The following is an 18,277-nucleotide window of genomic DNA, read 5'->3' on the forward strand; positions in this document are numbered from 1 at the left end:
AGAACGTTGGTGGTGAGAATTATTATACAGGATAATTGCTTTAAAATAAATAATTTTAAAAATCTCTTTTTTTGAATGATTTTCAATAGATCAAATGTAATTGTGAAGTTCTAAGGGTCTGAAAGTGGATCACAATACATCATACAGTTTGATTTTTTGAACCAATCGGGAATAGTCTTTTTTGATTGGTTAATGATTCTAGGCATCCTTTTAAAGTTAAGGCACTATTTTGAAAGCATATACTCTCAAGACTGCGTGCACTAAACAGCGGGGTAAGAAACCCTAATAAGAATTAATGTTATAACCTTAAGTCGGTAGTCAAGCAGCCATAATTTGAAATAATTTGCTAAATATATCTTTTAGGTAACTGACAATGCTGTAGGATTAAAAAACTTCTGATGAGGAGTCACGTGATGCTAGGCGAAGGGAAGGTCGCCGCTTGATAGAGCTCCGAGACCCCTCGTAGAACAACTTCCCCTAGCGCCGCACACATCAGCAGAGAACCCACGAAATTGAGCCAGAAAGGCACGGGAAACTTCTCCGGTGTGGGCAACGGCTGGCTAGCTGAGATTCGGGTCGGAATAGCCGCAAAAATCAGCCGGAAAGACAGCACACGGAGCCGCACGGGTGAAAACAAAATGGCGGAGATTGGCACGTCGAGCGAATCGGTGAGTTCCGCCTGGGCAGCAGAGATAGCCGCGGAAGTTTCAACCTTATTAGAGGCATCCGTCGATAAAAAGCTACAGAAAATCTCAGATCAAATAGTGCAAATGGACGGTAAACTGGAAAGCTTACGCACACATTTGACTGGGTTTCAGCAGAGACTGTCGGACGTGAAAGATCAGTGCCAGCAATGTGAAAGCAAGCAAGAGCAAATGCAGGAGCAACTGAACAAACTGGAAGCTAAAGTAGAAGATCTAGAAAATAGATCACGCCGGAATAATTTAAGGCTGGTGGGGCTGCCGGAGTCAATACGCGAGGTAGAGCTGCGGGAGTTCCTTGAAACATGGCTGCCCAAGACACTAAACCTACCCGGGCTGGAGAAGGAGTTAAAAATTGAGCGAGCACACCGGCTGGGCCGCGCTGGACAGGACTCAGAAAGGCCACGTGTAATAATATGTAAAATTCTCAACTATACCCACAAACAAGAAATACTGCGAGCATGGAGAGCGAGAGGCAAGGTGCAGTATGAGACCCGCAATGTCCTATGTTTCCAAGATTTTTCAGCCGCGGTGGCAGCCCAGCGTAGGCAATTTGTGGAAGTATGCAAGAGCCTGTATGAAAAAAGAGCTAACTTCGCTCTGATGTTTCCAGCCAAACTCAGAATTCAGTACAAGGGCAAACAACACTTCTTCAGCTCACATGTGGAGGCCTTGCACTTTGCTAATAAAATGGAGCAGAGACCGGAGGAAGAGAGCGAGGTCGCAAGGATCAACAGCCCACGGGATCCCAGATAAGGAGGCGATTAAGGCCCGGTTGGATTAAGTCCAGAGGCAACAAGTAGATATGAAAGCAGAGGAAGATAAAGTGGACATTGAACACATGCAAGTTGGTATGACTGTACAGTAAGGACTGTAAAATAAATATAGAATCCTTGGGTACATGCAGGTACTTCCTCGGCCCATGGAAGGCTTTACATCTAAGTTTCTGTACCAAGGGCAGTGTCTATATTTAAGTATAACAGATGTTAATTTAAGGTTAATATTATATATGCTAGGAAGCAGGACTGTGTAATGTTAGCAGTTCATAATTAATAGGGGGAGAAATATAATAATCTGGAGGTCTGCGCTAGGGGGAAAAGGGGGGGCGTGACTCGTTCTCTAGCGAGAACCACAGGACAGGAGAGGAAGGAGTTCAGAGGTGGTGAGAGGGAGGGAAGGGGGGAGGGGGAATAATGGAAAGAGGATGGGGGAGGGAGGGTTTTTTTTTTTTCTTCTCTGTTTGTTTTGTTTTGTCAGTTTCATATGGCTCTCAACAATCACGCTACACGGTTCGGAATGGATGTGGGAGCTGGGGTGGACAGCTGCAGATCAAAGGATGGAGGGTGCCCAGGGGCTGGGGGGCACCCTTCAGAGTGTGAAAGTTATCAGACATTGTTATGGATATAAAACAGGAGGCTGAACCCAATTAGGTTGATATCCTGGAATGTGGGGGGGATCTCCTCACCTGTCAAACGCACTAAAGTCCTGCAGGCATTGCAGAGACACAGAGCAGACATAGTATTCCTCCAAGAGACCCATCTCTCCAATAATGAGCACAGCAAGTTTCAGAAGGGTTGGGTGGAAATGGCAGTAGGCTCTCCAGCACAGGGAAAAAAGGGAGGAGTGTTGATATTAATTCGGAGGGGCCTGCAGATGCGAACTAAATCAATAAAGCTAGACGAGGGAGGTAGGACAGTGATAATGGAAGTAGAAATAGGCACATCTTCATATATACTGTGCAATATATACGCACCAAATGTGTACGACAAGAAATTCTACAACAAGTTATTGGAACTGCTGGGCTCCTACCAGGGGGGCAATGTCATACTAGGAGGGGATTTCAATATGGTGATAGACCCCGAGATAGATAGATGTGGTGAATCGGGTTTGCAGCATAGATTTCAATCACGAGGTGTGCCTTTCCTCTGCTCAGCCCTCAACCTGATAGATGTGTGGAGGGTATTGCATCCTTCGCAGAGGTACTATACGCACACCTCCAGGGCACACTTGACCCAATCCCGTATCGATTATTTTCTCATATCCCCGGCACTGTTTTCTCAAGTGCCAAAAGCAGAGATAGGCCCATGCGAGATTTCAGACCATGCGATGGCATGGTTTGAACTACAGGTCACTGGAAGAGGGCTTGGGAAGGGAGGGTGGAGATTTCCGTTTGAACTGTATAGAGACCCAAATTTTAAGTCATTTATAAGTGAAAAATGGCAGGAATTTAAGCAATTCAACGGAGATCACAGACATAATGTGGTACTGTACTGGGAAACAGCCAAAGCAGTTATGAGGGGAGAGGTGATAGCCTATAGAGCAAGAGCCAGGAAAATGAGGGATAAAGAGATCCTATGCTTGGAAAGAGAGGTTCGGGTAAGAAGGAAGAGACTAGGGGAGGAAGTAACGGATGAGAACAAGAAGGAGTTGCTCATAACTCAGAAAAACCTAAATGAGCTCCTTCATCAAAGAGCACAAAAAACACAAATGTATTATAAACACCAACTATTTCAATATGGAAATAAAGCAGGCGCCCTATTAGGTAGGTTAGTGCAAGGGAAGAAAGGGCCCTCAAGGATTCTGCAAGTGAAGGATGGAGGAGGGAATCTCATAAGAGAGACCGGAGAGATATTATAGGGAGATTTAGGGAATTTTTTATGGCGCTATATGCAGAGCCTACCGATATTGTAGAAGACAGTAACCTATATTTAATAAACCAAAATCTACCCAAGATCACTGAGGAGCAAAGAGAGACTCTGAACAATCCTATTGAGGAAGGGGAATTGATGTTGGCCCTACAGCAGAGTGAATTGCATAAGACGCCGGGGCCAGAGGGGTTCAGTATAGCATTCTATAAGATCCTACAGGAGCAGGTCACACCTCCACTGTTAGATCTATATAACAATATGGTCTCAACCGGGACAATGCCAGACTCCCTTAATATAGCAAAAATTATATTATTACGAAAACCTGGGAGGGACGATACTGAGGTAAGTTCCTACAGACCAATCTCACTATTGAATAGTGATCTTAAATTATATGCGAAGATCCTGGCCAACCGACTGGCAAAGCTTTTGCCGGGGTTAATAGCATCTTCTCAAGTTGGGTTTGTGCAAGGGAGGACAGTGGCAAAGAATATGAGGGCTCTATTGGCATCCTTGGAGACAGTGGAACGACAGAAAAGGCCTTCTCTGGTTGTCAGTTTTGATGCAGAGAAGGCCTTTGATAGGGTGGTGTGGGGCTTTCTATTTGCGGTACTGACTAAGATGGCCATTAAAGGGGCTTTCCAGGAGGCGATAGGGGCACTCTATGTAAATCCCCAGGCATATTTATGGATCAACGGGGAACAATCACCCTTATTCCCAATCAGGAGGGGTACGAGACAGGGGTGCCCTCTCTCGCCCCTACTATTTGTCTTGGCATTAGAACCATTGATCAGGGAAATTATGGATCACCCGGAAATAGAAGGGGTAAATTGGGGACCTGAAGAGTTTAAGGTATCTGCTTTTGCAGATGATTTATTGGTCCATCTAACCCAACCAAAACGTTCGTTGGAGGCCTTATTAGAACATTTTAGGGAATATGGGGATTTCGCTGGTTTTAAAATAAACTACTCAAAATCATTAGCGTTAGCAACAGACAATAGTGTGAGGCAGATGTGGGGTGCAGAGTTCCCACTGCGATGGGCATCAGAGTCACTCCAATATTTAGGGGTACAGATCCCCCAAAAAACATCAGAAATACATCTGATAAATATAGGTAATAGGATCGCGGCTTTGAAGGACCGGTTGGACAGATGGGGAGTCCTGCCACTCAATCTGCATGGGAGAGTGCATCTGTTTCGTATGGTGGAATTTCCACGATGGTTATACTTATTTCAGGTACTCCCCATACGATTACGGGCTAAAGATATAAATCAAATCCTTAAACATGTCAGGAAATTTATTTGGAGGGGGTCAAAGCCAAAACTCCCTTTGAAGTTAATGATGGGGTCGTGGAGAGAGGGAGGCATTGGATTACCAAACCTCCGTCGCTACAACCAGGCCAGTCTACTCCAGCACCTGGGTGATTGGTTATTAGACAGGCAAGACTACACCCCCCGTAGCTTGGAGCAAGAGTGTTTTAAACCTTTTCACTTATATTTTTTGTTACAATGCCCGAGCCGACAACTCCAATAGTATATTGGTCAGACCTTTGAGACAGGTATGGAGAGATTTAAATGAGATCTGGGGCTAGCGGTGGATATAACAGATCTTCTACCTCTGCAGGGTAACTCACAGTTCTCACCAGGTACGGAGAACAAAGTACTTGGTAATTGGGCAACGATGGGGATCACCAAATTGGAACATGTACTAGATTCTAAGGGACAATTATTGGAGCTTGGAGCTCTAGGGGTAGGTATCACTCAGAGTCATCAATTTGCGTTTTACCAGTTAGCACATTATGTTAGATCTTTAGAGCAAGGGAAACTGAGTAGTGGACATGGGCGCCAAATAAGGACATTCTTTAGTTCCGTGCAAGGGAGGCGTTTATCAGTTTCTGGATTACAAAAAGCGTTGGGGGAGATGAATAGGGGTAGAGATACAGAACATATTTAGGGAAATGGGCCCATGATCTAAGGAGTCCAAACCTGAAACTAGATTTTCAGAAGTTATCGGCTAGAATTCCCACCCTGTCGAGAAACGCTGCCATAAGGGAATGTCAATACAGGATTTTATATAGGGCATACATGTCAAAATATCAAGTATCCAAATTTGGAGGAGCAGTTGATTCTTTATGTTCTAAGTGTGGGCAGCGGGAAGGCACATTATATCACTACCTTTGGGAATGTTATAAGATCCAGAACTTTTGGAGGCAAATTGTGGGATTTCTAGAGTCGATATTAAAGAGCAAGATCCCGCTTACTCCGCAGGGTCTACTCTTAGATCAGTATGAGTTATTTGTCTTGCACACGGGGGGAGCCCGGCAGTTCATCAGGAAAGCCAGTTTAGTAGGTAAAAAACTGATTTTACAGGCCTGGGTACACTCCGAACCTCCGGACTATTGGCATTGGAGGAATAGTCTATATGACCTGCTGAAGATGGAGAGGAGAGAGGTGGGATCCTCCCCAAAAGGAAAAAGGGCATTCCTGAAGATTTGGGAGCCTTATATACAATCCCTGGCGCCCAGGGCTAGGAGTTTTATTCTGAACCGATTATGAAGCGGCTATAAACTGAGTTGTTGTTTTTTTTCTTTTTCTTTCATTGTTTATTTTCTCCGGAATATTAGGTTGGGGGGAGTTGGTGGGCAACAGGGAGAAGGCGGGGTTATTCAATTCTAAAGTGCATGGGAGTGCCATTAAGGTGGATTAGATGCTACGCCTAAGATATAAACATGGTTAACAGAACAAATTATAGCACTTGTAGGTAGATTGGTATAGTAGAATAAGCCTGCACAATAAGAGTGACACTCTCCAGAACGGGGGAGGGGGCCATCAGAGTACAAGACCCAGGACCTCCCCCGGGACGGGAGGGAGGTAGTCCAAAATGGAAAGTCAAAGCACACACATATTGACCAACACTTAGAGGGGGGGTGGGAGGGGTAGAGATAATATGTTAAAAGTTTGATGACAAGCTGTATCATAAGGTTTAAACAGAGCATGTTCGTATACTCTGAATCTCTGTATATGCACCAGGTTAAAGGTATTTCTTTTGAATTGTCATCAATAAAAAATGTTGAACCATAAAAAACTCCTGATGAAGCTGGAGTGAAACAGCCGAGTTGTAGAGCGTAGCAGTGTTTGTTTCAGATAAGTACTGGGAGAAACGAATGATAATTGGACTTTAATAAAAAGAAAAAACTGCTTTTTAAAAAAAAATTAAAATATTGTTGAATTAAATTTCAGGACTTACGAAGAAATAGAAGTTTTGTATCAGACATGACCTGTCATGTGCAATTTAACACAAATCTAGCTTTGATTCATGCAACCTCACAGAGCTAATTATGGCTAATTTATTGGTGTGCATTCAATTCTTTGAGGCATCTTAAAAATGTTAGTGCATACAAGCTCAATTGTATGCGTGTAAACCTATGAATTAACACATACAATCGATTTACACATGTTAGCATGCAATGCACACATTAAAAATGAATGTGTAAAATGAACTGGAAAAATATCTGAATATCAGGACAAATTTTGAAAATTGAACACCAAAAATAAAGTGTACCTTCAGTGTCACTTGAAGTTTTGCACTTGAATCTTAAGGTAACCACAAACAACAGAACAATCACACCAGTGATAAGGATCGCTATAAAGATTATTCCACCTGAAAAACAGATACACAGGTTAAAAAACAACAATGCTGGTGGGAGACAGTTATAAAACACAACTCTAACCTGTACTTAAGATTCTAGAGAAAAGTGCTGTGATAGGAAGTTGGGATGATAACACTATTACGGTTGGCACATTATTTTACCTGTGTGTACATATATCCTTCAGGAGGCTTAAATGAAAATGCTTCTATATTTCCCACAATATCTCTGATGAACAACGAAACCCTAAGAGATGCTGTGTATACCACAGATCTCTAGGACAACTACTCAAAAGTGTATGCCCTCATCCCAAGAGACAAAAAACAGCTATGTACACATTCAAAGAAAGTACAAGCACAGAGAGAGGATGATCTGCAAATGCTCAATCAGCAGACAAAGCAGACCAGCAGATAGCAGAGCTAACAATTTTTATGACTCAAAAGTGCCCAATGTGATCACATTTTCCCTTCACACAAGCTGTGTCAGGGGCAAACTGCCAATTATAAGAATATAAGAATAGCCATACTGGGTCAGACCAATGGTCCATTAGCCTAGTATCCTGCTCCCAACAATGGCCAATCCAGGTCACATGTACCTGACAGAAAGCGAAAATACATACCTGTAGCAGGTATTCTCCAAGGACAGCAGGCTGATTGTTCTCACATGTGGGTCAACGTCCGCGTCAGCCCGGGAATCGGCACTTTGCAAGCAAAATATATAAAAAGTCTTGCTAGAGTCTTCTGGCGCGCGTGCAGCGCGCACCGCGCATGGGCGATCCGATTTACCGCTCATCGCGTGAACGCATTCCTCAGTTAAATCAAAAGAATAAAAAGAAACAATAACAACTCCAAAGGAGAGGTGGGCAGGTTTGTGAGAACAATCAGCCTGCTGTCCTCGGAGAATACCTGCTACAGGTATGTATCTTCGCTTTCTCTGAAGACAAGCAGGCTGCTTGTTCTCACATGTGGGATATCCCTAGCAACCAGGCTCACTCAAAACAATGAACATTGGTCAATTGGGCCTCGCAACGGTGAGGACATAACAAAGATTGACCTGAAACCATAAACAACTAACTGAGAGTGCAGCCTGGAACAGAACAAAAATGGATCGGGGGGGGGGGGGGGGGGGGGAGTTGGATTCTAAACTCCAAACAGATTCTGCAGCACCGACTGCCCAAACCGACTGTCGTGTCGGGCAGGGGCGTAGCCACGGGTGGGCCTGGGTGGGCCCAGGCCCACCCAGTTTTGTTTCAGGCCCACCCAGCAGTGGAGGCAGCGGAGGGAGCAGGCTGAGCTCCGATCCCGCATTTGCCTCCCCAGCCCGCCACTGCCCCGCCGTCGCTGCCCGCCGTACCTTTAAATATTACAGTTTTGCTGGAGTCGCGGGCAGCCGGCATTGAAGACATCGGCAGGCTTTCGCCGGTTCCAGCAGCCTTCCCTTCCCTCGTTGCAAGTCGGATGATGGCTCCGCCCTCGTAGAAACAGGAAATACGTCAGAAGAGGGCGGAGCCATCATCCGACTTGCAACGAGGGAAGGGAAGGCTGCTGGAACCGGCGAAAGCCTGCCGATGTCTTCAATGCCGGCTGCCCGCGACTCCAGCAAAACTATAATATTTAAAGGTACGGCGGGGGCGGGGGGGCCGGAAGGAAACAGGGCAGACAGGAGAGGAGGGTTGCTGCACATGGTGGAAGAAGGGGAGAGGAGGGTTGCTGGATGGAGGGAAGGGGAGAGGAGGGTTGCTGGACATGGTGGAAGAAGGGGAGAGGAGGGTTGCTGGATGGAGGGAAGGGGAGAGGAGGGTTGCTGGACATGGTGGAAGAAGGGGAGAGGAGGGTTGCGGGATGGAGGGAAGGGGAGAGGAGGGTTGCTGGACATGGATGGATGAGAGGGAAGGGAGAGAGAAGAAATGCTGGACATGGATGGAGGGAATGGAAGAATGAGGAAGGAGATGAGATGAGGGAAAAGGAAGAGAGGAGAAAAACTGCACATGGATGAAGAAAATAGGCAGAAGCTGGATCCACTAGACAGTCAAGTCTGCAGAGGACCCAGCTTTTACTTATGGATATAGAGCAAGAAATGAAGAAGAAAGGAGGAAAGTAAAGAAATAAATGGAAAGGAAGCCCTGGAAACGGAGTTAAGAGGACAGATAGCAGCAGAATCGGATACTGGGCCAGCATGATCAGAAAAACAGTCACCAGACAACAAAGGTAGAAAAAAATCATTTTATTTTCATTATAGTGTTTGGAATATGTCCACTTTGAGAATCAGGTGCTCAACATTAAAAGTTTATATTTATTTATTTACTTATTTATGGCATTTTATCCCACATTAAACATGAATTAAATTGGAACCTGGGATCATTTAATTTTTTTTTCCTGGAGACAGTAATGCATTGCCCCCCCCCCCCCCCCCAGGCTCTCTCCCCGGCTATAGCCAGCTCTGCAATTTTGAGGGGAGGTGGACGGGCGCAGAGGTGGGCCGGGGAGAGAGCCTGTTGTTAAACATTTACCAGCACACCACTGTCTAGTGCCCACCCATCCAACCTGTTGGCCCACCCAAAAATTGACTTCTGGCTACGCCACTGGTGTCGGGTATCCTGCTGAAGGCAGTAGTGAGATGTGAATGTATGGACTGATGACCAAGTTGCAGCCTTGCAAATCTCTTCAATGGAGGCTGACTTTAAGTGAGCCACTGATGCAGCCATGGCTCTAACATTATGAGCCGTGACATGGCCCTCCAAAGACAGCCCAGCATTGGCATAAGTGAAGGAAATGCAATCTGCTAGCCAATTGGAGATTGTGCGTTTTCCAATGGTGACTCCCCTCCTGTTGGGATCAAAACAAACAAACAACTGGGTGGACTGTCTAAAGGGCTTTGTCCACTCCACGTAAAAGGCCAATGCTCTCTTGCAGTCCAAGGTGTGCAAACTGCTTTCGCCAGGGCGGGTATGAGGACGGGGAAAGAAAGTTGGCAAGACAACTGACTAGTTCAGATGAAACTCCAACACCACCTTTGGCAGGACTTAGGGTGCGTGCGGAGGACTAGTCTGTTATGATGGAACTTGATATAAGGTGCATGCACTACCAAGGCCTGAAGCTCATTGACTCTACGAGCTGAAGTAACAGCCACCAAGAAAACGACCTTCCAGGTCAAGTACTTCAGATAGCAGGAATTCAGTGGCTCAAAAGGAGCTTTCATCAGCTGGGTGAGAACAACATTGAGATCCCATGACACTGGTGGAGGTTTGACAGGGGGTTTTGACAAAAGAAAACCTCTCATGAAGCGAACTAAAGGCTGTCCAGAGATAGGCTTACCCTCTGCACGGCGATGATAAGCACTAATTGCACTAAGGTGAACTCTTACTGAGTTGGTCTTGAGACCAGTCTCTGACAAGTGTAGAAGGTATTCAAGCAGGGTCTGTGTAGGACAAGAAAGAGGATCTAGGGCCTTGCTGTCACACCAGACACCGAACCTCCTCCATTTGAAAGAGTAACACCTCTTCGTGGAATCTTTCCTGGAAGCAAGCAAGACTCGGGAGACACCCTCCGAAAGACCCAAGGAGGCAAATTCTAAGCTTTCAACATCCAGGCCGTGAGAGCCAGAGACTGGAGGTTGGGATGTAGAAGCGACCCCTCGTTCTGAGTGATGAGGGTTAGAAAACAGTCCAATCTCCATGGTTCTTTGGAGGACAACTCCAGAAGAAGAGGGAACCAAATCTGGCAAGGCCAGAAGCGTGCAATCAGGATCATGGTTCCGCAGTCTTGCTTGAGTTTCAGCAAAGTCTTCCCTACTAGATGTAACCAGTTGTAGAAATTGGTTTAATGTGTTTACCTTACTGCTGAGAGAGCGGGGGAGGAGGGGGTTGCTAGAGGTGTCCTGAGTTGCTATGGAAATATTCAGCCAGGAGGACTCCTGCACATGAGCAGTTGATACCATAGAGACTCCTGCACATGAGCAGAACATACCATAGAGATTTACACTGACACCTAAGATTTTAAAAGTGCTAAAAATAAGTTTTAAAAGTATTTGCATTAAATCTAATTGCAGAATTTAGGTGTTAGGGGATGGGATTGATATGCTATGTACTCAAATTTGTTTAAATCATATGCAAATTAGTTCGTTTTTGGGAGGTTCTCATTTGCATATTTATGGATAAAAATTGTTAGAAATGTTTACAGCCTTAATGCTAGAGCATGACTTTGATCAAAAGTGTGGAGTTTGATCCAAAAACGAAGGGTTTATCTAGTGGTTTTGACTAAAGATTCCCATTAGAGTGTCTATGTTAATCTGCATTCAAATAGAGCTCTCTGATTGGCTGAGCAGCCCTTGTAAAAATTCTGCCCGGGAATAGAGCAGGGGAGAGCAACTGAAGATTTGACTGAGCCAGGACCTGCATTCTGTGAGCTCTGTGTGTAAGAATTGAAAGAAAGAATTGATAAAATTTGACTGATATATTAAAAGAGTGACTGATTTGGTTGAAAGTAAAACAGGAAATTGAGGAGAGGTTTGTACTAGATTTGAAAGTTTTAGTTCTCTCTCCTGAGAAAAGGATTGTGAGTTTCCAAGTTGATTTGGTCCTAATAGTAAGGATCAGAAATCATTAAACATTTAAGGAAAAAGATGTATTTCTGAAAGAGATTGGTTGAGATTTACAAGTTTGAGGTTTCTCTGCTGAGAGGGGAGTGGATCTATGAATGTGTGTGTGTGGATGAGATCCAGCAGTGGGCTTCAAGATCTCAGCAGCTTGGAAGAAACAAAAAGGGTTGCTTTTTAGATAGTCAGGGTAAAGTTATAATAAAGCTACTTAGGAAATTAGAACTGAGGAAATTCAATTTATTTTATTTTTTCATAGTTTAGTACTCAGTCCAGGTTCCAGTTTCAGGCAGGCTGATCTAAAAGACACACACACTGAAGGGAGGCAGTATTTCTCCTTTTATTTTATTTTTAGTTTAAGTTTAGGAAGAAGACAACTTTTAAAGGAGAGATCTCTTGAAGACTAAGTCTGCAACTGGAAGTTGAGTCTGCAATTGGAAGTTTCCTACAGCTAAGTACAGAGAGAGACAATTCACATTTTTTCTGAAACTCCTGTTTACCACACAAGTGAACTGAGATTTTACATGAAATACATCTAAGGAACATTCCTATTTTGAGTTGGAAATCTTTGAAGTGTTATAGTGACTTGTAACTTGGTTAGGAGACTAAGAGGGGCATAATCGAAAGGTCGTCCAAGTACGCATTAGGACGTCCTTACAAAAACGTCCAAAATCAGGCATGTATAATCGGAAAATAGTATAGGCGTTTTTCAATAATCGATTATCCCTGTAGCAAAACGACCAAATGAGGAGCGCATAAGCGTGACTAAATTGTGCGCCCTAACACGTTCGATTATCGCAGGTGCAAACGACCAAATCAGAAAGTGTGTAAAAGAATGTACATAGGTGTACTGCAAGTACAATACATGCTGTTCTGGACATCCAGGTAGGGTAAAAATATGAGGAACGTTTATACACGTCAACTACAGAAAGATCATGCTGCTCCACCGAATATTCCTCATATGAGCCCTATCTGGATGTCCGGAACTGCATGCAGCTATATGCATATTGTGTATATGTGAAAAGGGTCGGGTGCTTCATACTCATCTATATAAGGCAAGTTCCGCACGCATAACAACCAGGCATGCACGTCAAAGACGTCTATGCTTACGACGGCGTCCACGTGCTGATAGGGCCATATATGGGATGGTGATCCATATATGGAGCTGTGCACGAAACGACGTCCGTCACGCAAGGACGTATATATAAAGCACTTGTTTTCCAACACCTGAAAAAATGGCGCACCGACGTGAGCCAAACTTCGGGCATGAGGAGAGCCTGCTGCTGGTGCGGCTGTGCCTAAGGCACCGCCATCGGCTCTTTATCACGCACCACCACCTGCCCCCCAGGCTCCAGGCCATGAGAGCCTGGTCCCACATTAGGGACAGGCTTGAAAGGTAAGTGTTTGGCCTACACACCCCCCTCCTGTACCTACACATATAACAGCTCCGTCATCAATGTAACCAGTAACTGGAGTGTGCATGCAAGGATAATGAGTACTATGGGTACATACACAATCACTAATAAAATGTATGTTCTTGAAAGGACGACCATTCCCACATCCCTACAATAATGTATTTTGTTATTTAATTATTTCTTGCCTGTGAACCCCACATTTTCCCACCCCTCTTTGCAGGCTCTATGTGGCTTACAACACATCGGAATAGTGGAAACATTATACCAATTAAACGTATAGCATACTTGATAACACGGTAATGATAACACATATAAAGTAGTTTTACAAGCATAAATTATAATGCATACAAACGGTAGTTTCTGGCCTCATGGCCACCTCTATGGCATCATCCGCATAGGAGCCAACTCGGTGGCTGCTGTGGGTGCTTGAGCACCCCCAATATAGAATAAATGTCTTGTATGTATCCAGGGAGGGGTGATCTCCACGGGGGGTAGCACCCCCCAAAATTTTAAAAAGGTGGCTCCTATGAATCTGTACCAATGGAGGTGGTCCCCCCCCCCAACAGTGTTGACCCTCTCTCTGCTATTTGAATAACAAATGAATGTGTGTGCAGAGGGCAAGAAGGACCATCCCCTGATTCCTCCTCTACAAACTTATATCTTACAGACGCTTTCAGGTTCACCGGCACCTCGAGTCCCTGAGGAGGAGGTTCCGCCGTGTGAGGCGGGAGAGGCCCGAGCTCATCCGTGCAGTGCGACAGCACCTCAGGGCTCACCGTAAGTATTCAAAAACAGGACACCTGTACTGATTTGTAAATATATTTATTGAATATGTCCTGTACAATATGTGGCTAATAGCCAACTAATAAGTAATAACATATTTATTGGTCCCAGATCAAGGATGCAGGTTGCAGGTGCCCTCCCATGACTGTGGCTGCAACTTCCAACGACCATCCCCCCCCCCCCCCCCGAGATGAATGAGATGACATGCCTCACTTTACTCTCCCCCTTTCTGGGGTGGGTGGTTAGTGTGTCCTGGTCAGTGCTTTTTTTGTAGAAAAAAAGGTGCCGGTACTCATTATGGGCGGGGCCACCACATATGGCTCCACCCCTATGATAGCCACACCCACATTAACCACACCCCCTATACCAGCCATGGCGCATATAAACAGACATCATTGAAAATATTACAGTACTATAGGAGAAAAAAATAACGTGATTTTTTTTCATTATAAATAATCTCTGTAAGCTCTTACAGCTCCAGTATACCCAGTGCAAAATAAGACAGCCAATGTAAATTCTCAAATTGGACATATTACAAACACTAAAATGAAAATAAAATGATTTTTTTTCTACCTTTGTTGTCTGGTGACTGTTTTTCTTTCCATATTGGTCCCAGTCTGTGATTCTGCTTTCCTTTGTTTTCGCTTAACTCTTCTGTGCCATTTGTCATTTTTGTCTCCTTTTTCTTTGCTTTCTTCAATATTTTTCAGGCTCTCTCTCTGTCCAGATTTAATTCATTCTTACTATCCATTCTTTAATTTCCTTCATCTACCTGTGGCTTTTCATCTTTTCCTCACCCTTGTTCTCCCCATGCCCCTTCCTCTTATTCTCCAGTCTTTCTCTATTCCCCTTTTCCATCCAGCAGCTCTGCTTTCTCTCCCCATCCTTCCAGTGTCTCCCCTATTTCTTTCTGCATTCTTCCATCCAGCATCTTCCCTCTCGCTCTCCCCATCCTTCCATCTGTTTTCCCCCTCTGTCTCCCCATCCTTCCATCTGTTTTCCCTCTCTTTCCCCAATCCTTCCATCTGTTTTTTCCCTCTCTCCCCAATCCTTCCATCTGTTTTTCCCTCTCTCTCCCCATCCTTCCATCTGTTTTCCCCTTTCTTCTCCCCAATCCTTCCCTCTGTTGTTTTCCCTTTCTCTCTCTCCCCAATCCTTCCCTGTTGTATTCCCTCTTTCTCTCTCTCCCCAATCCTTCCCTCTGTTGGTTTCCCTCTTTCTCTCTCCCCAATCCTTCCCTCTGTTGGTTTCCCTCTTTCTCTCTCTCCCCAATCCTTCCCTCTGTTGGTTTCCCTCTTTCTCTCTCTCCCCAATCCATCCCTCTGTTGGTTTCCCTCTTTCTCCCCAATCCTTCCCTCTGTTGGTTTCCCTCTTTCTCCCCAACCCTTCCCTCTGTTGTTTTCCCTCTTTCTCTCTCTCCCCAATCCTTCCCTCTGTTGGTTTCCCTCTTTCTCTCTCTCCCCAATCCTTCCCTCTGTTGGATTCCCTCTCCCTGCCATGTTTCCCGCGAACGGCGCGAAGTTGCGACGCACGCGGCACCAGCCCCTATTTCCGGCCGCTGCTGCTTCTCCTGTTGTTGAGCAGCAGCGGCCGCTACACAAAGAAAAAGAAGATTTAAAAAATTTTTGAAACCTGGCTGAAACGCGGCACCCCGGCACTGTAGACAGCCATTAGGCATTGGCTGTTGCCCCGCAGCCGCTCCTCCTCTTGCCTCTATGTCACTGCCCCTGGAGGAAGACCCCGGAGGAGCGCAGTGACGTAGAGGCAAGAGGAAGAAGGCGGAACACAGCGAAGGGAAGACTAGTAGACACGTCGGGGCGGGGGAGCACTGCCTCCTTCTCACTGACGCTACGCCACCGGACAGAGGTAAATTTAAACAAAAAAAAAGGAAAAGGATCTGGGGAGAAGAGGGCGAGGTAAGCATGGTGCAGCGGGGCGCCCCCCAGAGGATGGCGCCCTCCTGCCATGCTTACCTCGCTTACTGTGTTGGCACGGCCCTGATCCAGCCTCTCTCCCTCCCCCTTACCATACAGCCCCACAGCACAGAGTGGCATTAATAATAGATTTGTTGTCTAGCACTTGAGATCTGCCAAGTACACTCTTGCACATAACCCTAGGTAGCACATACATGATGTTTTCTCAGTGTGATCACCAGACACCCTTACCCACAACCATACCAAATTGTGGGGGGGGGGGGGGGGGCACCAAGGACCTACAAACAGCTGCCTCATCTTTTCACATTCTATGCATCTGCAATGGTATATAGTGCTGAGGAGAAAAGGGAAAACAATGGGAAAACCATTAGATGGAGGCTTACTGCATCACAGTTGCAATATAATACACGAGTTACAGAAGGGCACAAATAAATATGGTGTTCATTATTTGGTGTTTGCTCACACCTTTTTCAGTAGGAGGTCAAGGTGACCTACATTCCAGGTCTTTCCCTGTCCCAGGAGGACTGTAAGTTTGTACCTGAGGCAATGGAGGGTTAAGTGGCTCACTCTAGATCACAAGAGGCAGGAGTGGGAATTGAACTGGCAACCTTGTGATTACAAGGCTGGTGATCTAACCACTAGGCCATGGCAGCCACCAGGTTGGAGCTACCTGCAGGTAATTTGGGTTTGGACCTGTAACCACAAACTCTCTCCCTCACCATGTCTTAAGGGCTCAGTAGGCAGTACCTGTGGCCACCTTGAAACTAGTTTGCAGCCTACATGTTAGAAATGTTGTTGTTCCAGAACTATGGAGGATTGTAGGACTGTGTTCAATACTGTGCTAAAAACATGATTTGCCTATATAGTTCCCCCTCCCTCTCCTATCAAAAGTGAGAATGGGTGGCCATTTCATAAATGGGGACTGGGATTCAGCACACAAACAAGGATTAAACCTACCGAGAACCAATACAGCAGCTGCAACAGCTGGCCCACAGCATTGAGGACCTGGCAGAACCACACAGTATGGGGCTGATGGCCTCCAACCAGTGCACAGGAACCTGGTGAAAAGAGAGCTAAGACATGACTGCAGACTACATACAGTGAATGGACACTCCTTGATGATGAGCAGAAAGAGAAGAGGTGGCAGAGAAATAAGAGCTTACCATGAACGTCTGTTTCAAGAATGTGTAGTGCGCCTTCTATCTTCTGGAACATTAGCTGGACATCTGCCTCAGTGAAATGACCCTTACCAAGGGAGGGGTGCTTGGTTTGGAGCGATTGTAGCAATTTCTTAGCTCCCACAGACTGCCTGCTACAACCAGGCAGAGAGAATGGGAGACAGGAAGAGGCCCAAAGGATGGATACGGAAGCGTTGTGGGCTGAGGGCAACCACAAATAACAACCCCCCCAAAATACACAGGTGTACCGAAGCATACCTTGCCAAACACAAACCTTAATATAAATGTGGGTAACACGTGAGAACTCACGTGAATCAGAACTGCCAAAGTCCCAGCGCATAAAATGGCGGTTTAAATGGCAATCAAAAAGGGGAAGGCAGGTGGGGACGCCCATAGTTATCTGCCCATAATTGAAATCAGGAACTCCAAATCGCTATCTCAGCTGGGCACATTTAGGAATTGTGTGTATAATCGAAATTACAGCGCCCATATCAGACACGCCTATCCCCCGTCCAAAATGGGCGTTCCTGGCGGTGAAATAAATGCCCACTCCGTATTTTTGAAACCCCATTGGTACAATGCCGCCACGCCAGCCCCCAACCCGGAAGGGTAATTTCTCAGATGCCGAGGTGGAGCTCCTGGTGCAGGAGATACAGCAACGGCACACCAACCTGTTTGCTCCCACAGGGCAGAGACTGGCTGCGACCACCAAGCAGCGGGAATGGGAGGCGGTACGTGACAGGGTGAATGCGGTCTTCCACTGTGCAAGGGACGTGGAGGACTGCAAGCGCAGGCACAAGCTGAGGAGGGATGTGAGGAGGAAGGCTGGGGCCAATCCCACAGCACATGACACAGCCAACCTCACCCCCATGGAGCTGATGGTCCACGCCCTGCTACCCCAGGAGGGCATCCACGGGATCGGTTCCCTTGACACCTCGGCCCAGCCTGAGGGCTCAGGTAGGTTGTCCATTATGATATTGGGATATCTGTTGTGCTGCACTACACTGTGTTATACAAGTTGGGGCCAGGGGGAGGAGTTTCACCACGGTGTGTCTCAGGCTGTCTTCTTATGTAGAATAAACGCCCACCTTTATGATGGTGTCTCACCTCCTACCCCCTACTCACTTGCTCTGTACCCTTACTCTCTATTCCTACCGTAGTCATTGGCTTCCCTCTTATTTGTCCTGTGTGTGCAGCTTAATTACAGTGTAAGGTGTCTGAGTAGTGGTAGTATTAATGTGTGTCATAGGAGCAGACTCAGTGGGTGTTTGAGCACCCCCAATATTGAGGAAATATCATGTAGGTGTCCATGGAGGGCTTATTTGCACTGGGCTTAGCACCCCCAATAATACTTTACACTTGGCTCCTATCCTATGGGTGTG

The 18,277-nt window shown here is 45.8% G+C and overlaps 1 protein-coding gene across 5 annotated transcripts in view; it reads right to left on the reverse strand.

Moving 5' to 3' along the window:
- The window catches only part of ECSCR (endothelial cell surface expressed chemotaxis and apoptosis regulator), a 556,224-nt gene that overhangs the window by 197,734 nt on the left and 340,213 nt on the right, over positions 1 to 18,277 (reverse strand). For all 5 annotated transcript variants that reach the window (XM_030211784.1, XM_030211786.1, XM_030211783.1 and 2 more), the window contains one exon: positions 6,908 to 7,006. In XM_030211784.1, coding sequence (XP_030067644.1) covers positions 6,908 to 7,006 — 99 coding nt within the window. The remainder of the gene's footprint in view (positions 1 to 6,907; positions 7,007 to 18,277) is intronic.

The sequence above is a fragment of the Microcaecilia unicolor genome, chromosome 8 (assembly GCF_901765095.1).
Source record: "Microcaecilia unicolor chromosome 8, aMicUni1.1, whole genome shotgun sequence".
NCBI classification, from domain to species: Eukaryota; Metazoa; Chordata; class Amphibia; order Gymnophiona; family Siphonopidae; genus Microcaecilia; species Microcaecilia unicolor.